At 38.1% G+C, this 16,019-nt stretch overlaps 1 protein-coding gene across 10 annotated transcripts in view; it reads left to right on the top strand.

Annotated features, from left to right (window-relative positions):
- The window catches only part of TRIM2 (tripartite motif containing 2), a 97,262-nt gene extending 81,630 nt beyond the window's left edge, over positions 1-15,632 (top strand). For 9 of the 10 annotated variants that reach the window (XM_072861438.1, XM_072861440.1, XM_072861432.1 and 6 more), the window contains 4 exons: positions 5,391-5,571; positions 7,255-7,325; positions 10,000-10,140; positions 11,168-15,632. In XM_072861438.1, the coding sequence (XP_072717539.1) occupies positions 5,391-5,571; positions 7,255-7,325; positions 10,000-10,140; positions 11,168-11,320 (546 nt within the window). In that variant the 3' untranslated portion in view covers positions 11,321-15,632. The remainder of the gene's footprint in view (positions 1-5,390; positions 5,572-7,254; positions 7,326-9,999; positions 10,141-11,167) is intronic. The other variant, XM_072861441.1, reaches the window with a different exon arrangement.
- Positions 15,633-16,019: the final 387 nt, after the last annotated feature.

The raw sequence follows: 16,019 nt of genomic DNA, 5'->3' as shown, positions 1-16,019 counted from the left end.
TGCATTGGAGAGAAATTGCCTGTTTGGCTAACTTTCTGGCAGCCTAATGACCAAAAAACTCAAGTCCTGAGCTGCTCACTTGTGTACCAAGAAACGGCCTTCCTTTGAGTAGCCTTTGCAAAGTGACAAATGCTATAGCAAATAGGCAATTGTGCTTGCATAGTCCTCAGTGACCTCCATCTGGGAAACAGACGTGTATTTTAAAAGTATCCAGATCCTGTATAGACGTGAAGCTAAAATAAAACAATACTAGCATGCAATGCAAGTCTTAAAAAAATATAAAGTACTTGCATTTGCAGAATATGTGATTTTCCTTGTCAAGTAGTTTTGAAAATGTACAGCTACACAGGAAAACCTTGATTTTGGCTGAAGTCCTTGAATGAAATGAAGACACCAAAACAAAACCAAAGAAAGGTGTAATTTAGTTAAGAATCCAAATACTCTGAGTAACCGAAATGTGTTTTAAATAATTATTAACATCTTTAATGTGAACTGGCTTGATCTGGACACAGAGCATGGAGGGCTTGTTATCCTTCCTTCTCAAGACATGCTGTAAATCCAGCATTTCGGATGGTGCCAGCTGTGGAGGAAAAAGCCATGACTCTGGAGGAGCCAGGACCCTATGTGCTATACACTACCAGCAGGGAGACAGGTATTGAAAAAAATAAATTATTAAGGTAGTTCCTCTGACATGGAGCCTAGCTTTGGTTTTAGTCAATGTTTTTGTTGGATTGCAAGAGCTATGTAAAGTTGGCAATGTTTGTGTGGTTAATAGAAGTTAATGCATCAGACTTTATAGTTCTTGGGAGTAGACTGATTAAATGAGAGATGAAACATCAATGATATAAAATACTATTTTTAGATTGAATGCAACAGGCTTTACTTATGAGAGAAAAATATACAAATGCTTGTAGAAGCATTTTATATATGGAGGGAAGGCATAATCGTATAGTTGAAGCACAAGACATGGATATAACAGATCTAGCCTGGGGGAATCTGGGCAAAGCCTTGTAATTTCTTGTGTGTTGGCAATGGTAATTCTTACAGAGGCTTTGTCAGATTACATTGGGCAATGCTTGCTAAGATATACAGAGAGACAGATAAAGGGATAATGGTGTTTCCCTTCAAAGGACTGTGCCTGCAAGTCATTGTATATGATCTCTGATGCAGGTGGTCTGCTAGTTGTTAATTCAGCATTATCAGGGGGATGTTTTTAACTTAATCTAACTATTTTTGTTGTTGTCCCCTTCCTTCTGTATTTACTTACACTTACTCTCCCTTAGCGGCATTTTAATAGTCATGTGAGCCAGAAGGCAAATTTCCCCTGGAGCCAGGCCCAGGCATCTCCCTGATTACAGCACTGGCCTGACTCACCCCAGCAATCTCCACTGCCAGGCAGAAAAGTGTCACCTTCCTCAGTCGCTGGTAGCAACAGAGGCAGAGCTCCGCTTTCTCAAGGCTGTAAAACTTGCATAATGCAGAGGTGGACAAACCCTAATCTAAGGTTACACCAAAACACGATTCTCTTAAAATGAAAGGCTGTATTATCCTGTGAATGATAAAGCCTCAGAATAGGGTCTTGGGAATTGGGGCTTCTGTTTCTGGCTATGCCACGGGTCTCACAGGTGACTAGTGATCTTCCATTTCACTTCCCAGTGCTTTATTTTCCTCATCTATAAAAGGCAGATAACAGTGCTGGCTTCCTCTGTAAATTACTCCGAAATTGCTTAAGAAAACTGTTACAGAAGACATATTGCTAGGCTAAGGAGAGAATACATGCTGAAGCAGGAGAATCAGCTTCTGCACCAGTGGTAGTCTTCAAGCCTAGTGAAGGAACTGGAGAACAGGGCCAAGAGAATGATTCTTGGTCCTCTGAGGAGAGAATTACTTTATTTCTAGTCTTGAAGGGTTGTACCTAAGATACCTTGTTATCAGCCAAACAGGGCTGCAAGTCAAGTTAAGATCAAGTTTAGATGAGTGGGAAAAGATGAAAGGAAACATTTTATCTGTCAGACACTTATTTTTTCTTGTCTCATTAGAAGCATTAAGAAGGCAGCTGCTTGAAGCTGGTTGCATGTTCAGATAGGAATAGTTCAGTGGAATGTGGTTAAGTGGTCACAGTTGAATTAAGACAGTCACATGAATGATAAATCCATTTATTGTGTGACATTGCAATGTGTGACAAAGCTGTATCTCCGTATTAGGGAAGTTCTCAAACAGGAAAAGAAGGTATGTTGAAAGTCTGTAAATTAATTCCTGACAATTGCAAACCTTTCAGACAGCAACAAGATTGGTGGTTAAACTTAAAGCCCTAACACACTTACTTCTACAGTGGAAAAGCCTTTATAAATTTTTATATAGGCTAGCTGATTTTTTTTACCTCTAGGAATATCCCACAGTAGAATATTTTCCACCTGGGTAGGGTGACTTTATAAACACACATTTGAAAACCAGTCTAAATTCATAAGAGCCTATAAAAAAGGGACATAATGTCCTTGACTGAATTAAATTAAACGCATTATTTGTATTAAGGGTTCAGATGATTCATTCTACTTTATTCATTTCTAATGGCAGAAAAGTTCGAAAATACTTCCATTCATACACTTAACAGGGGTGACTGGGTTTCATAATGTTCTGTTCTAAATAATGAAACCTATAATTCTAAGAAACCTTCTGAAATAAAAATATACAAAGCATATGTTCAGCCAGACCCAGTACTGTGTCATCAGCATATTTTGATCTAAACTGGAAACAGAGATTTTTAGTAAAAAGCACTGCAAACTCTAGCTGGGCATAATTTATTGCTGCCTGCAAATTATAATTTAAATCCTGGCCCAAGAATAGTTATTTTTATTACTCTTCTCAGCACTGAGTGCCCATTAATGTAGTATGTGATTTATTCATGATTTTTTTTCATATGTATTTATATGGGCAGGAAGACACTGTACTCATGAGTCTGAGTCATTTTTCCATAGGAACGCTGGAACGATGGTAAGGAGGTGGTGCAATGTACAAGCAGACAAACACACGGGCATTCCAGATGAAAGAAGGGAATATGATTTAATCACCCCAAAGGAAATAAATCTACTGATTTGCATTTGGTTTATGTTTTTGCTGCTTTGTCTTTATGCAAACCTGAATACATTTTGTAGGTCTGCTCATATCTTTCCCCTGGTGAACACAAAGTCATTTTTAATCGTTTTCATTTTCGCATGATTTAGTTAGGTGTTTTTTGCCTAAATATTTAGCAATTTATAAGAGCATATGTACCTGAATGTAAAACAGACACATGATCATTGCATGTTGGCTAAGCATAGTCTTGAATCTGCAAGATTTACTTCCTGGAGTTTTCTTTATTTTGAGACTGAAAGAGGTTGTGTAGTGGTGACTTTGTACCAGACAGCCTCAGAGAACCTAGATGGCTTTATTTTGGGATGGGTCCTATTTTTCCTGCATCCCCACCCATGTGAGTGTTCTGTGGAACAGGAGCATGGGGCTTACTAAGGATAGTTGAGCTCCTTCAGATACTAACGTGGTTGTTTGCTTTGAAAACATTAGGGAATTGAGAGAAATGAGTTAGGTAATGGATCTTCTCCATGCCCTGTAATCTGTCCCACCTTGATAATTAGTCACAGACTAACAGAGCTTCAGCTACTCCTCACCACTTGCAAGAGGGAGGGGAAAGGGCAGAGAAGTCAAGCATTGCTTGTTCTAGGTGCTGATCTGTCCCACCCTGCAAAGGCAGTGAGGTGAAAAAATGGTCTTGTTTCATAAAGATGAATATCTTAGTACCTATTTCATTAAATTTCTATGGAAACAGAAAATTATGTTCTCCGCCAAAGAGGTGGACTTCAGTTTGTAGGATGTCTATCTCACAAATTACTACAGGATCTGAAAGTTCTGGGATCCGTAATTTCAACACAGCCTGTTTAGTGGATTGCCTGTCCAGCACAGTAAAGAGGCTGGCAGGAGACCAGACTTTCAGAAGCAACCTGGATAACTGCTTCCAACTCTGTCCATCATTTAAAAGAAAAGAAAAGAAAACAAAACAAAACACAAAACCCAAAAAACAAACAGAAAGGAAGTTGCTGCATTCCAAACGTACCACCAATTAGGTGGTATTTTTATAGCTTTTTTTTAACTGAAAGGTCCAAACTCAACTGATTTTATGTAGATTAAACCAGTTTCTAGAATCTCTGCCTGAAAAAAGAGCAGGGTGGTGAAAAATGCGAAATGGGTTGTGAGGTGATCCTAGAATCTTCTTGGGTATATGCGCAAGTAGCTCATGGGTTCTTTGAAGGCTTTGCCTCAATTTCTGCTTGCTCTGGGCTGGATGGGATGCTGTTGCTTAGATCCCCTTCTTAGATCCCCTTCTTTTTGATCCTACTAAACAATGCCTGTAACATTTTCTGATCTATTTTGACAGCTCTCTAGTCTTTCCAAATAATTCACTGTGTGTGAGATCCACCTCATCTCCACTGAAGGTTTTTCCATTGATACAATATGGAATATTGTATACAGTTCCCCTGCTGTTGCTGATTATGCTGGCAGATGTTTTTGGTAGTCACAAGGCCTATTTAAAATGATGGAAATAATTTTATTTACCTAAGACAGGAGCAAGCTTTGATTTGTTTAGTGTTTCAAAGATTATTTTATTTGCTGTTTGGCAGCACGATCCTATCTCCTTTGCAGATTTCAGCTGACACTTCATGTGTCTAAGCAGCAAGTGAAGCAATCTCATGTGGATCTGGTGGAAGATACAGAGGTTAGCCTGAGCTTTAGGTCTGCTCAAATTCTTTCCAAGAGCACTCAGAAGCTGCGTGGTGTCTCATTCACCCAAGAAGGGCAACAGAGGACATCATAGCCTACATTCCACTCAGCTCTGATGCTCCAAGAGTGAGCTCTGACTGCTTTGATATGTAGCAGGCAGTGGTAAAGGAATGTTTCCCCGTCCATAACCAGGTGGTTGTTGGATGCAGGAATAGTATGCAGTACGAGGCTGAAGTCCTTTATGCCTGTCTGCCTGTCCTACTGGTACACCAGTGCTGGCTATACAGCTATTTGTGGTGGGTTCTGACAGATGCTGTAGTTTATCAAGACATACAAATGCGATGATTGTATTTCTCATGAATTGTATATTTGGACACAGTTGCTGAGGTGGCAGATTCTCCACTCTAGAAAGGACATGCAGAAAACAGTCTTTATTTTCAGCTGAAGAAAAAATTATGAAGTACACAATAAGAGCTGATAACAATCACTTCCCTCTGGGAAACTTTTGATGACAAAAATGTCTCTCCGTCCTGCTGTGTGCCTGTAATACAATTTTTGAACTGTACTAACTTATTTCTATCATGCTAACGTATTTTCCTGTTTTGTGTTTTCCCTTTTAGGCCAAAATTGGGTCTGGAAAGCTCATGGGCCCTAAAGGTGTTTCTGTGGATCGTAATGGACACATCATTGTAGTGGACAATAAAGCATGCTGTGTTTTCATCTTCCAGCCGAACGGGAAAATAGTCACCAGGTTCGGTAGTCGAGGAAATGGTGACAAGCAGTTTGCAGGTACACTTGATGGTAATATGTAAATCGCCTTTTCTTGCCTCTTCTGCTCACATTTGCATGATGTTTGAGCATGTTGAAGACGCTATGTCCTACTCATTTTTCCTGGGGTGGAAACGCTCTACTGAACATACAGCTCCTATTCACTTCACCATTTGTTTAATTGGTCAGGAAGAGTGCAACATCTGTTCTGCAAATGTAGCTGTAACCAGATTGTTTTATCTACCTCTCTGTGCCTGGAAGCATTTCAGATCAGTGACCCAAGAAAGACTGATCTTAACTAGCATTTTATGAATGCTTTGTAATGCCCACACTCAGCTGTTCATGATAATCACCTCAAACACCATGCTTTGTGTTTCCAATGATCAGATACACATTAACCAATGCCCTAAGTGGTATCTTCTCTTTAGAAAATGAGTGTAATGGGATAGTGTTAAGATTGAGATTGGGAAGACACAGTTATGCAAACAGAAAATGCCAGTTTGGGGAAATTGCCACTTACGTTCAACTGACTGCTTGCACATGGTGTCTTTCAATTAGAACATGCAATTAAGTTTAAAAAAAAAACCTAATATATTTTGAGTGAATAGCTGTTCTTTCAAAATTTGAAATGAAGGTGCCAAATTACATATGCAGGTCATTTTGCAGGTGTTGGGTCACTCTGAGTAAGTAGTTCTAGATTGGTCTGATGTTCCGACTGGTTCACAGCACAAGAGAGAAATAGCATCAATGGTATAACTGCTTTTATCTTACTTGAGATCTCTTGCAATGTCTTGTGGCACAAGTGCCATATATATAATTTATGAGAGCTTTGGCTCTAACACAGCTAAGTGTCACCAAAATTTTCTGGGTATGTCCAATTTCTTTCATTTTAAAATTTGTACGAAAACCTCCTGAAAATCAGTGTGCAAATACTCCGTAAGAGTGCATTTGAGAAATGTATCGCCTCTTCCTGGTGGTAGGCTACATAAAATAGGTGAATTGTGATTACTAGAATGTTTTCAGTGTAAAGGTTTTCACCCTTTTTATAGTTTACACTGATTTACTGTGAAAATTGAAACTGAGTTCTGATCTGTTTAATAAGTCAAAAAGGCAACAAGTATTTTGATTCAGGTACTTACTGGTTTTCAAGCTACCATGTGGGTTTTTTTTCAAGTTTGCGCACATAGTTCAATACACAAAGTAAAACAAAAAATGCACTTTTTTTCCCTGACAGTGTTCTTCTAAGTAACTTTTGTGTTTATCCTAAAACTTGTTTGCTCAAATGCCTGCAAGAAGTGAGCACACAAAGCATAGAAGATTTCAATTAAGACTTTACATGAACATTTTTGAGAACTATTTTTGGTTTATACACAACTTTATGCCTAAGCACTATATGTTTTCTCTTGTTAATAAGCACATAAATATCTACATGGTCATCTGTATATGAGAGAGGAAGGAATGAACAATGCTTACTGATAACACTAGCTGACAAATGGTTGAAAAAGAAAATATTTGTGTTTCAAAAAGGCATGCTGAGCTTTTTAAAACATGAAATGAAATTACTCTTAATTTGAAATTTATATTCCCAAATTGACTATTATTGCTCAGAAGCCAAGTATAATATTCTGGCAGGCTGAATAATTTTTTTGATTTAAGCAAACTTTTTGATTTAGTGGTATTATTATTTTTATTTTTTTTTCTTCCTCTGCGTTGCAGGTCCTCATTTTGCAGCTGTAAACAGCAACAATGAAATTATCGTTACAGATTTTCATAACCATTCTGTCAAGGTACTGTCAATTAATGGCAACTTGGGAAGCTTTTTATTTTATCATTGCACTTTCTTGGGGAAAATAAAGTGTTGTTAAAAACAAAGAGATCACACTCTGTATGTATGAGGTCTGATATAAGGACTGCACATTCAGAGACCTTTGCTTGCAGTGCATTGCTTAATGGAGATATAGTCCGGTACCACTATAATGTTCTCTAATTCAATTGCTTAAATATAAGTTGTACCTGAGATAAATAATATCAACTTAGTTGTTTTTATTCGCTCTCTGCCACACCTGTTATTTACCCTATGTTCTTTCCTATCTTAAGTAAGTCTGGTAACTGCTTTTTGAATTTCCCAGTAAAAGCTTCCTACATTTCTAGTTGAAAAAAATTATAACAAAGTAAAAGTACCTGACAATCTTTAATTCCATACCTATAAGCTTTAAGATTACTGGATCCATTTACAACCCGATATTCTTAACAACTGTGTAACACAGACCATCAGTTTTCATCCAGTACCTCCTGCACTGGGCAGAAGTGGCCACCAGTCCTTACACCCATGGGAAGTCCTGACTTACAGCCTGTTAAACAGTTATGGTAAGATAGGGTGGTATATTTGTTTGTCCCAATAATAAACCAAAACAAGGATACATGTTGGGATGTCATGTGGTAGAAAATGTATACGAAGGAGCTACAGGCCATTTCAGAAATTACTCACCTGTGCATGTTTGTTTTCAGGCTGTGACATTCCCTATCAGTCACTTTCTGTGCTCTTTTTCCCTCCCTCAATATGCAGCAGCAGCAGCAGGAGGACACAGGCAGCAGAATGCTGTCCTACACAGGTTCTTAGGCCATGTGCACCAGTCCCACGCACCCGTGAAATCCCTGGGATTTCACCTAATGGCTGCCTGTTCTGATTGAACACAAAGATAAACCCTCAGTCCAGTTCTTCAGTGTTCATAACTGAAATGATAAATCTTATATATTCACCTGAAATAGGAAATCACTGTCTGAGCATAGACACCCTCATGTCCTGAGTGGTGTTGAATCATCTAGCTTTTGAATAGTGACCTTGCTTTTGTATCCTTTTGGAATTAGAGAGGAAGAAGCAACTCATGTGGTTTGGATTACAACAAAGCAACCAAGACTGCTGCAGGAGCCCTAAAGCAGATTGTTTATGTGGTTTAGCAGCAGGAGGCCTATGACTCCATAAATTACCCCTCCACCAGCAGGGCTTGCTGTGGTAACAAGAATGCCTGGAGAGAGTTAACAACAAGGGCAAACTAAAACGAAAAAAAGCAAGTGAAGAGATGTAAGAAGTGTGGCATCTTAGTGAATTTATAATTACTGCATTCCTAATGAGAACAGAGTGTTCCCGTCTGTCTTTGGTGTGACTCAATGGGATAAAAATGTTATTTGTTACAATTTGGTACTAACTGGAAAAGATTCTTTTTTTTGTAGTGTTCTCTAAATCAGTACAGATAATTGTTGACACTTTGGAAAGTAATTTATAATCTGGATGATGCTGTTATCTTTTGTTAGATGGTGGGGAAAGAGCAGAGAGTAAATTTTGTTTTAAATAATAAATAAATTTATAAACAAACAAATAAATTTCACTCTTATGGGTCCCAAAGCCTCTTCCTGCCATCTGCCACCTTCTTGAATTAAACATCCTCACTCAGCAACATTATCCTCTCTCCCCCATTAACCTTCAAGCGTGTTGCTTCCTTCAGGCATCTTCTATGGAAAATCCTACTCAATGTAGGCTTCTCTCTCATTCGGTCACTCACCATCCCCATTTTAACCCAGGGAGAGAGCAATACATCTTTGCCTGATTTTTTTTCTTATTAGTTGACTTTTTTCTACTTTCTTTCATCATCTGAGGCACCAACCTGGTACTTCATTAATTTCCTCCCCCAAATGCTTTTTCTCTGTTCACTGTGGGTGTTCAAGAATAGGATGATTTCCTCTCATCTTCCAGCTTCTTAGCACTTCATTGTGCACTTGGCATTTGTCAGGTCTTTGCATTTTCTTGTGCAACCCACAGCTGGTCTCTAAGAATGCTGTTGGACCTTGTGGCACAGCTGGACCTGGGTCCAAGATGGACCAAAATAAATAGAGATGGCTATGGTACTATGTAAATGACACATCCTGTATCTCACTTGGTCCCATTGGCGCATCCAGGTCACTGACAGAATAGTCATTGATTGGTTCCATCTTTCTGCTGTCTAAGCGTGTTACTCACCACCAGAGAATTCAGTTGCTGAACTGTCTATACAGAGACCAGCATGCTGTGATTCTCAATATGTGTTAGATTATGAAAGTCAGAGAAGAGTGCATCTGCTCAGTTGTGTTTCTGTACGACTGACTCCCAGTGCCATATCTGCACTCAGCTCTTCTTAATTCAAGATGCCCAAGCTGCAGAAGGGTTCCTGGGGCCCTCCACCTCTGTGTCTGAGATGAATCTGATCTTAAGTGAGAAGGGAAATACTGTATGGTGTAATGGAGCTGGAGGGAGAGATGGGCACCTTTTCTCCCATCTTCAGTGTGTGTGTGTGTGTGTGTGCGTAGGGGTGTGTGTGTTCCTGGGAACTCTTCAATTCCCAGTTTTGTTAACAGGTGAACTGATAGTAGTAGATGACTAATATTTGATATGATGCAATATTCAGGCTTTTGTTTTAACCCATACAGGTATTTAACCAGGAGGGAGAATTCATACTGAAGTTTGGATCAAATGGAGAAGGAAATGGACAATTTAATGCACCAACTGGAGTAGCTGTAGATTCTAACGGAAATATTATCGTAGCAGACTGGGGAAACAGCCGAATACAGGTAGGGATTTGTGTATTTCAAAGGTGCTTGATTAGGAAAACTAATGGATTGATAACTCTGGCCACTGAATTCTTCAGACTTCCCAAGAAACAGGATAGCAGCATTAGAAGTGATGTGGTTTCTAACACAGCCTTTTATATGCCTCATTGCTGGCCTGTCTACTTTTAGAAGTGGTGGTGTCAGACCATGAACTTTCCAGTGTGACTGCTAGCAACTCTGATGGTTTCTGTGACCAAGGCTCTTGTCTCCAAGTAGTTCCCCAAAAGCTATTTGATGACTTACGAGACTTACAAGCATTGCTGAGATGATAATAATTTATAATCACCATAACAGAAGATTGGAGACATGGTGGAAAATATGAGAAAGCAAATGATCTGTATAGACCCTAAGGCAAATGGAGCAGATTTTTCTCATCTTTTTTAAATGTTGAGAAAATATTCTGCTTTTATGTTATGAGAGTTGTACTCTTTTTATCTTTCAAGTGCTAATCACAAAGTCTTCTTATTTGCCAAAGAATATCTAATAAATAACTAAGGATATGCATTATTTTCACTGAATATAAAAATGAGGGAGCTGCTTATGAGTTGTTCTCAGGAAGCACTGTCAACACTGTAAACAAATTCCTGGTTTTCTCTGTGTGGGAGCCTAAAAGTCATGCTAGCCACAACAGTTAATATTTGTTAGGAAAACAAGGTGTTGGTTGAGTTCCTGATTGAGTTTGATTTATTGTAGTTGGCTATTTTTAGAACAACGAACAGCCGAGGTGCTCTTTTTATTATTTCATTGCATGTTTAATTCTTGCCAAAGATCCTGGGAGCTTTAATTAGTTCTTTTTAATAAGAAAATACATTTGTCTATAAACTTGTGTATTATGAGAATAACAGATCAGATTCTGCCCTTGTTTATTCTAGTTTACGTCAACTGTTTCAGAAATGAGAAGTATAATGGGATAATTAAGAGCAGATTTGTGTCCGCTATTTTTCTTTTTTATTCATAACATTTATTCTGTGCTTTCTCACCCTCAAAGGTTTTTGATGGAAGTGGATCATTTTTATCCTACATTAACACCTCTGCTGACCCACTTTATGGTCCCCAAGGTCTGGCCCTTACTTCAGATGGCCATGTTGTAGTTGCAGACTCTGGAAATCACTGCTTCAAGGTCTATCGATACTTACAGTAGCAATGAGCTCTGGAGCTGGATAATCGTCCACACTCAAGAAAAGACTGGTCCTAGAGATCCAGTGCAGGATATCTCCTACTTTGAGTTCATTTTTAATAATGAAGGAGTCTCTTATGGACTTCTCGTGTTAATTTCCAAACTTACCTTGTTTACATAGGACTTGCACCTCTTACGTTTCTCACTGAACTTTTTGTTGTAAGGGTTAATACACAAAATCCTCTTTAACTGAATTCATAAAGACAATGTGATATTAAATGCAAACTGCAACTTATGGAACTGGAATTATCTAATCAGGCAAAAATGAGAAAAATTTGGGAAAAGTCCCCAAAGCTTTTTGAAGACTGCGAAGGGTAGCTCCTGCTCAGAGCTTCCAAATTTGAAGAAGTATCATTGTTATGCATTATTTAACCCAGAGGTGATCCTGGGAATCTTCTAGATCTCATTATCATGGTAGGTATTACACTTTTAACATTCTTCAGTCTTACTATCTATAAAAAGTAGGTCCTTTTAGTATAAGGTTGTCTCACAAAATCCGTATAGCTCTAACCATCAGACCTAACACAGCTCAACGTTTAGCACTATGAGAATCAATGCAAAGTCCCTACTCATGTGGGATTAATGAAGGATTGTTTCATGTGCTTGTTTTTCACTCCTCCTCTTGCTTAATGTGCTGGAAGGACTTTGCAGAGACCTGACATTTCTAAAGCTCTGGAAAAACTTAATTGTAGTGATACATTAGCGAGAGCTGAATTTCTGTATAACGACAGACCTTTTGACACCAAACTAGTTCATTAGGATCAGGGTTATTACAATGTCAACTCAATTAACCTCATGTGTGCCACTCTTTCATATGTGTTCATTGCCATGTTTCCTTAAGGCAACTCATTGTATTAACCAATAAAATAAAATGCAGCATCACACAGGACAGAAAGCCAGAGAGGTACCCCTATGGAGGACCTACATTATACAACCAAAGGAACTGTGGTAAACAGAGGTTGTATAGGAAAGCCAAGGGTTACCAAAGCTATTTGTTTTTACATGAGAAAAAATACATTACAAATAAGAATGAATTTGAACCAATTCCTGAAGTCCTTCATCAAAGGGAATTTTGTTAGAGGACAAAATAAGGACTGTGAGAGTTGTTCCGATTTGTTTGTATGTATGTATGTATGACTGATTGACACAAAAAATAAAAAAAAAGCAAATGTAGGTTATTTCAGCAAACTGGAACATAGGTATGCCATTTGACAATGGCAGTACTTTGAAAAATGTCCCTCCTTCTTCCTGCCGGATCTCTCTACTCTGTTCTTTGTTGAAGTATTAATTTAATTGGAAATGCTTACAATCACATGACTTGGTTCTGTTTTTAATGTTTTTTTTAAGTGTGAACTTGTCCTTTTTAAAGTAGTATTGGCTTTATTCTTATTTCTAAATCCAGTGCTCAAAGGATGAATTGCTACTGTAGCCTAATATAGATAGAGTGGTGCTCACTCTTAAACCTCCTTTGAGGAGCTGGTGAGCTTGCTGCCAATACCTACAATAGCCTGGGAAGTACTGTCTTTCTTTTCTCATTTTTAGGGCCTTGAAACAAAAGGGTATTGGGTCAGGAACAAGGGAGTATTTTAAGCATGTTTGCAAAATGGAAAGAAATCTGTGTTAAATTACTCGTTATAAGTATTTGTCTTATTTCTAAAGGGTTAAGGTTGTTGTTTCAATGAATTTAAGAAAAACTAATGGTTTTTTTGTAAAGATGCATTTCACTTGTAAAAATGCAGACCCCCAAGGTTCTTAAATGTGGAGTTTGTCTGTTTTTTAATTACTGTTTCTTAAAGATATTTCCTCTTCTTTCCCTTGTTTATTTTTTTGCACATAGAGCCAATTTACAAATTCTTGTGCAAAGATAAGTTTCCTTATTTCATTGGAATAAATATTTTGTGTATAAGGCTTAAGGTTTGGACTATATAATGCAGCTAATAAACTGGTGGTAACATTTTTGAAATGTTAAAACTCAAGTTTGTTATTATCAAGAGAACAAAATATCCTCTGCTTGAACTGAGTTTGTCCTAAAATTCTGAAGATGGTATCTCAGTCATTACACAATAAACTGTCCTATCAAAATTTAACAAAGTTGTAGATCAAATTTTCTGATGATCAAGTAATTTCCTTCTAAGTGTCCTTATAAGCAACCTTCTGGCAAACAAACAATTTCTGACATTAGAATGCCCTTAAACAGTGAATTTATCAATGAAGAAAAGGTACGTAGCATTTTAACTGTATTTATTAGCAAAGATGAGAGGTTGCACAGGTTCTTTGAGATAAAAATTTAAAAAGAAAATGAGAAATGGGCTGTTGCTGTCAGTTAGGGATAATATTAATCAAATCTAGTTCCAAATTTGGATTTTTATAATAACATTTTACTAAACTTGCATGTTTTCCACTCAGGAAACATTGCCAAATCCTCTGTTGCCAGGAACTCTGAGAAGCACAGAAATCAGACTCCAACCTATATATCAAAACATATACTTAAGACTGTACTATTCCATGTATACACTTTTCTTCAAAAGCTTTTCAGTCCCTTTGACTCCGTATTGCTTACCAGGATTTTATATAACCTATGTCAACCCAGTGCATCCTGATGAAATACGGAATTCTGCACACAACCCTCTTACAACCCAGCTAACAGCTGTTAGGGGTGATGTGGCTTTTTTCTAAAGACTGAATAGTCTTTTGGGCTTTCAGACCTTCTCACCAGAGCAGCACTTACTGCACCTGAAAAATGTCACTCATTTGGAGTTCCTTCTGATAGCAAATGCTGCCAACTACAACTTCAAATCAGTGGCACAGGGCATTCCCTTCCAAGGTCTGACCTTATCTGCCTAGCATGGGGAAACTGAGAAACACATGGCTTTTATGGTGTGCTTCTGAAGCCAACTTAGCTAAAATGCTTGGCTTACAAACCTTACAAAGAGCAACCAAAGCAGAAATTCTGTTCTAAAAAACTGGCAGGTTTTTTTCTCATCCAATTAAGTGAACGTCAAAATTGCACTACTTGATTTGCTGAGTTGTTAGCGTTTATTAAAGGCTTTATAGGCATTCTGCTGCCAGATTTCAGGTATAACCAAATGTTCCCTTGACCTCCCTGGAATGCTAATTGACTAGCAGCACAGCATGAATGGTGAAAGTATATGCTTCATTTAACTAATCTTCAACTCGAAAGTCATCTCAAAAGGTTATCAGATCTTGTGTAATTTGGAGCATTTTAGGACAAACTAGCCAACTGTATTTTCATTGTTTTGTGAATAGAATAAAAGGATCTGTTCTGATAAATCCAGTATAAACAGTAGGGGATTTTTACATAGGCTAAACCAGCAGCAATGTAGCTGAAAAAGGAAAATGGTTTAGGCAAGCATTTGCCTCATGTAGATGGAGAGTTATTTCTTAGTAAATGCTCTTCTGTTCTGTAAAAGCTAGAGGGCTTTCGATTTTTATGTCAATATTTTTTATAACTAAGGATCTAGTGTTGCCATAATGAGAACTATAAGTGCCCAATATGTTCTGTTTGTTATAAAGAAAGGACTTTTGGTTGTGGGTGACAGCTAGTTCTGAAATCATGATGTACACTGAAAATTTTCTTCAAGAATTGTGAGCAGTGATTGTTTTGGCCTGTTTGTGGAGAGTGCGCGAAAGGTATTTGTGCTACCGAGTAGGAAGGTTCCTAACGGGTTGTGGTATTTCTGATTGAATGTACAGCACTTCAGTTGATGTTTGTGAGCAACACAGCCTTAACCCTGACACTTTTGCTTTGGCTTTATGACATGGGAATGTTCCCTAAGCTGCATAGTGTATGGCAGTAGCCCCTGTTAGAAATCTCTACCAGTTGATACGCTGCAGCTCTCCGGTTCTAGGAGCGAGTCTGTCTTTTTTCTTTCTTTTTTTTAAAAGTTTTTGCACATTCCATCTTTGTAAGTCAATCTTGTATGTTTTGTGTACGTGTAAGCCTTGCACTCTCTTGACACTCATAATGAAATATTATTCTCACTTGTTTTTTTTGTTGTTGTTTTTGGTTTTTGTTAAATCCCTGTGAGGCTAAATACAAACTCTGTCTCCTTAAGGTCAAGGATGAAAGATGCGCATCAAAGTGTTTGTGTGTGTGTGTGTAGTTTTAGCTTCCTGTGTGCCACGGTATTCTTGATGCTTTAGCCGACGATTAAAAAAGAATTACTCTGTCTTGGAAATGTAGGAAAACCAGAGTCAAATGTGTACCTTTACCACGCACAAAAATTTCAAATAATAAAAATAAAGCTTGTTTCCTCTGTTATTTTCATGGCTGAGGATTTATTTTTCGTATGTCTCATACTCACTGTCCCTAAAAAGAGCCCCATAATGCAGGAAGATGGGTAATTTTTTTCCAAAAGGAAACCCTGATGCCACGGGTCACAAGCCAAGAAAACTGTGATTGTTTCACGGGTGTTAAGCTTTTATGTAGATACAGAGGAAAGAGGGACTTGGGTGCTTCTTGGGAAGAAGGTGGGGAGTTGGAGCTTCCTTGTCTCCTCCCTTCCTTCTTCAGTTCAGTAATCAAAACTAACGTTTTCATTGGTGGCAGTAGGTTATGAGTTGTAAGCTTTTCCGTTTGCATCATGGAAGTATACCGTACCTTTCAGCTATGCTGTGCTATAATCTTTCAAGGGTCTGCTGC

This window comes from Ciconia boyciana, chromosome 5, assembly GCF_034638445.1.
Source record: "Ciconia boyciana chromosome 5, ASM3463844v1, whole genome shotgun sequence".
NCBI lineage: Eukaryota > Metazoa > Chordata > Aves > Ciconiiformes > Ciconiidae > Ciconia > Ciconia boyciana.
Note: the sequence above shows the minus strand (reverse complement) of the source record. Positions and strands in the feature narration are given on the sequence as shown.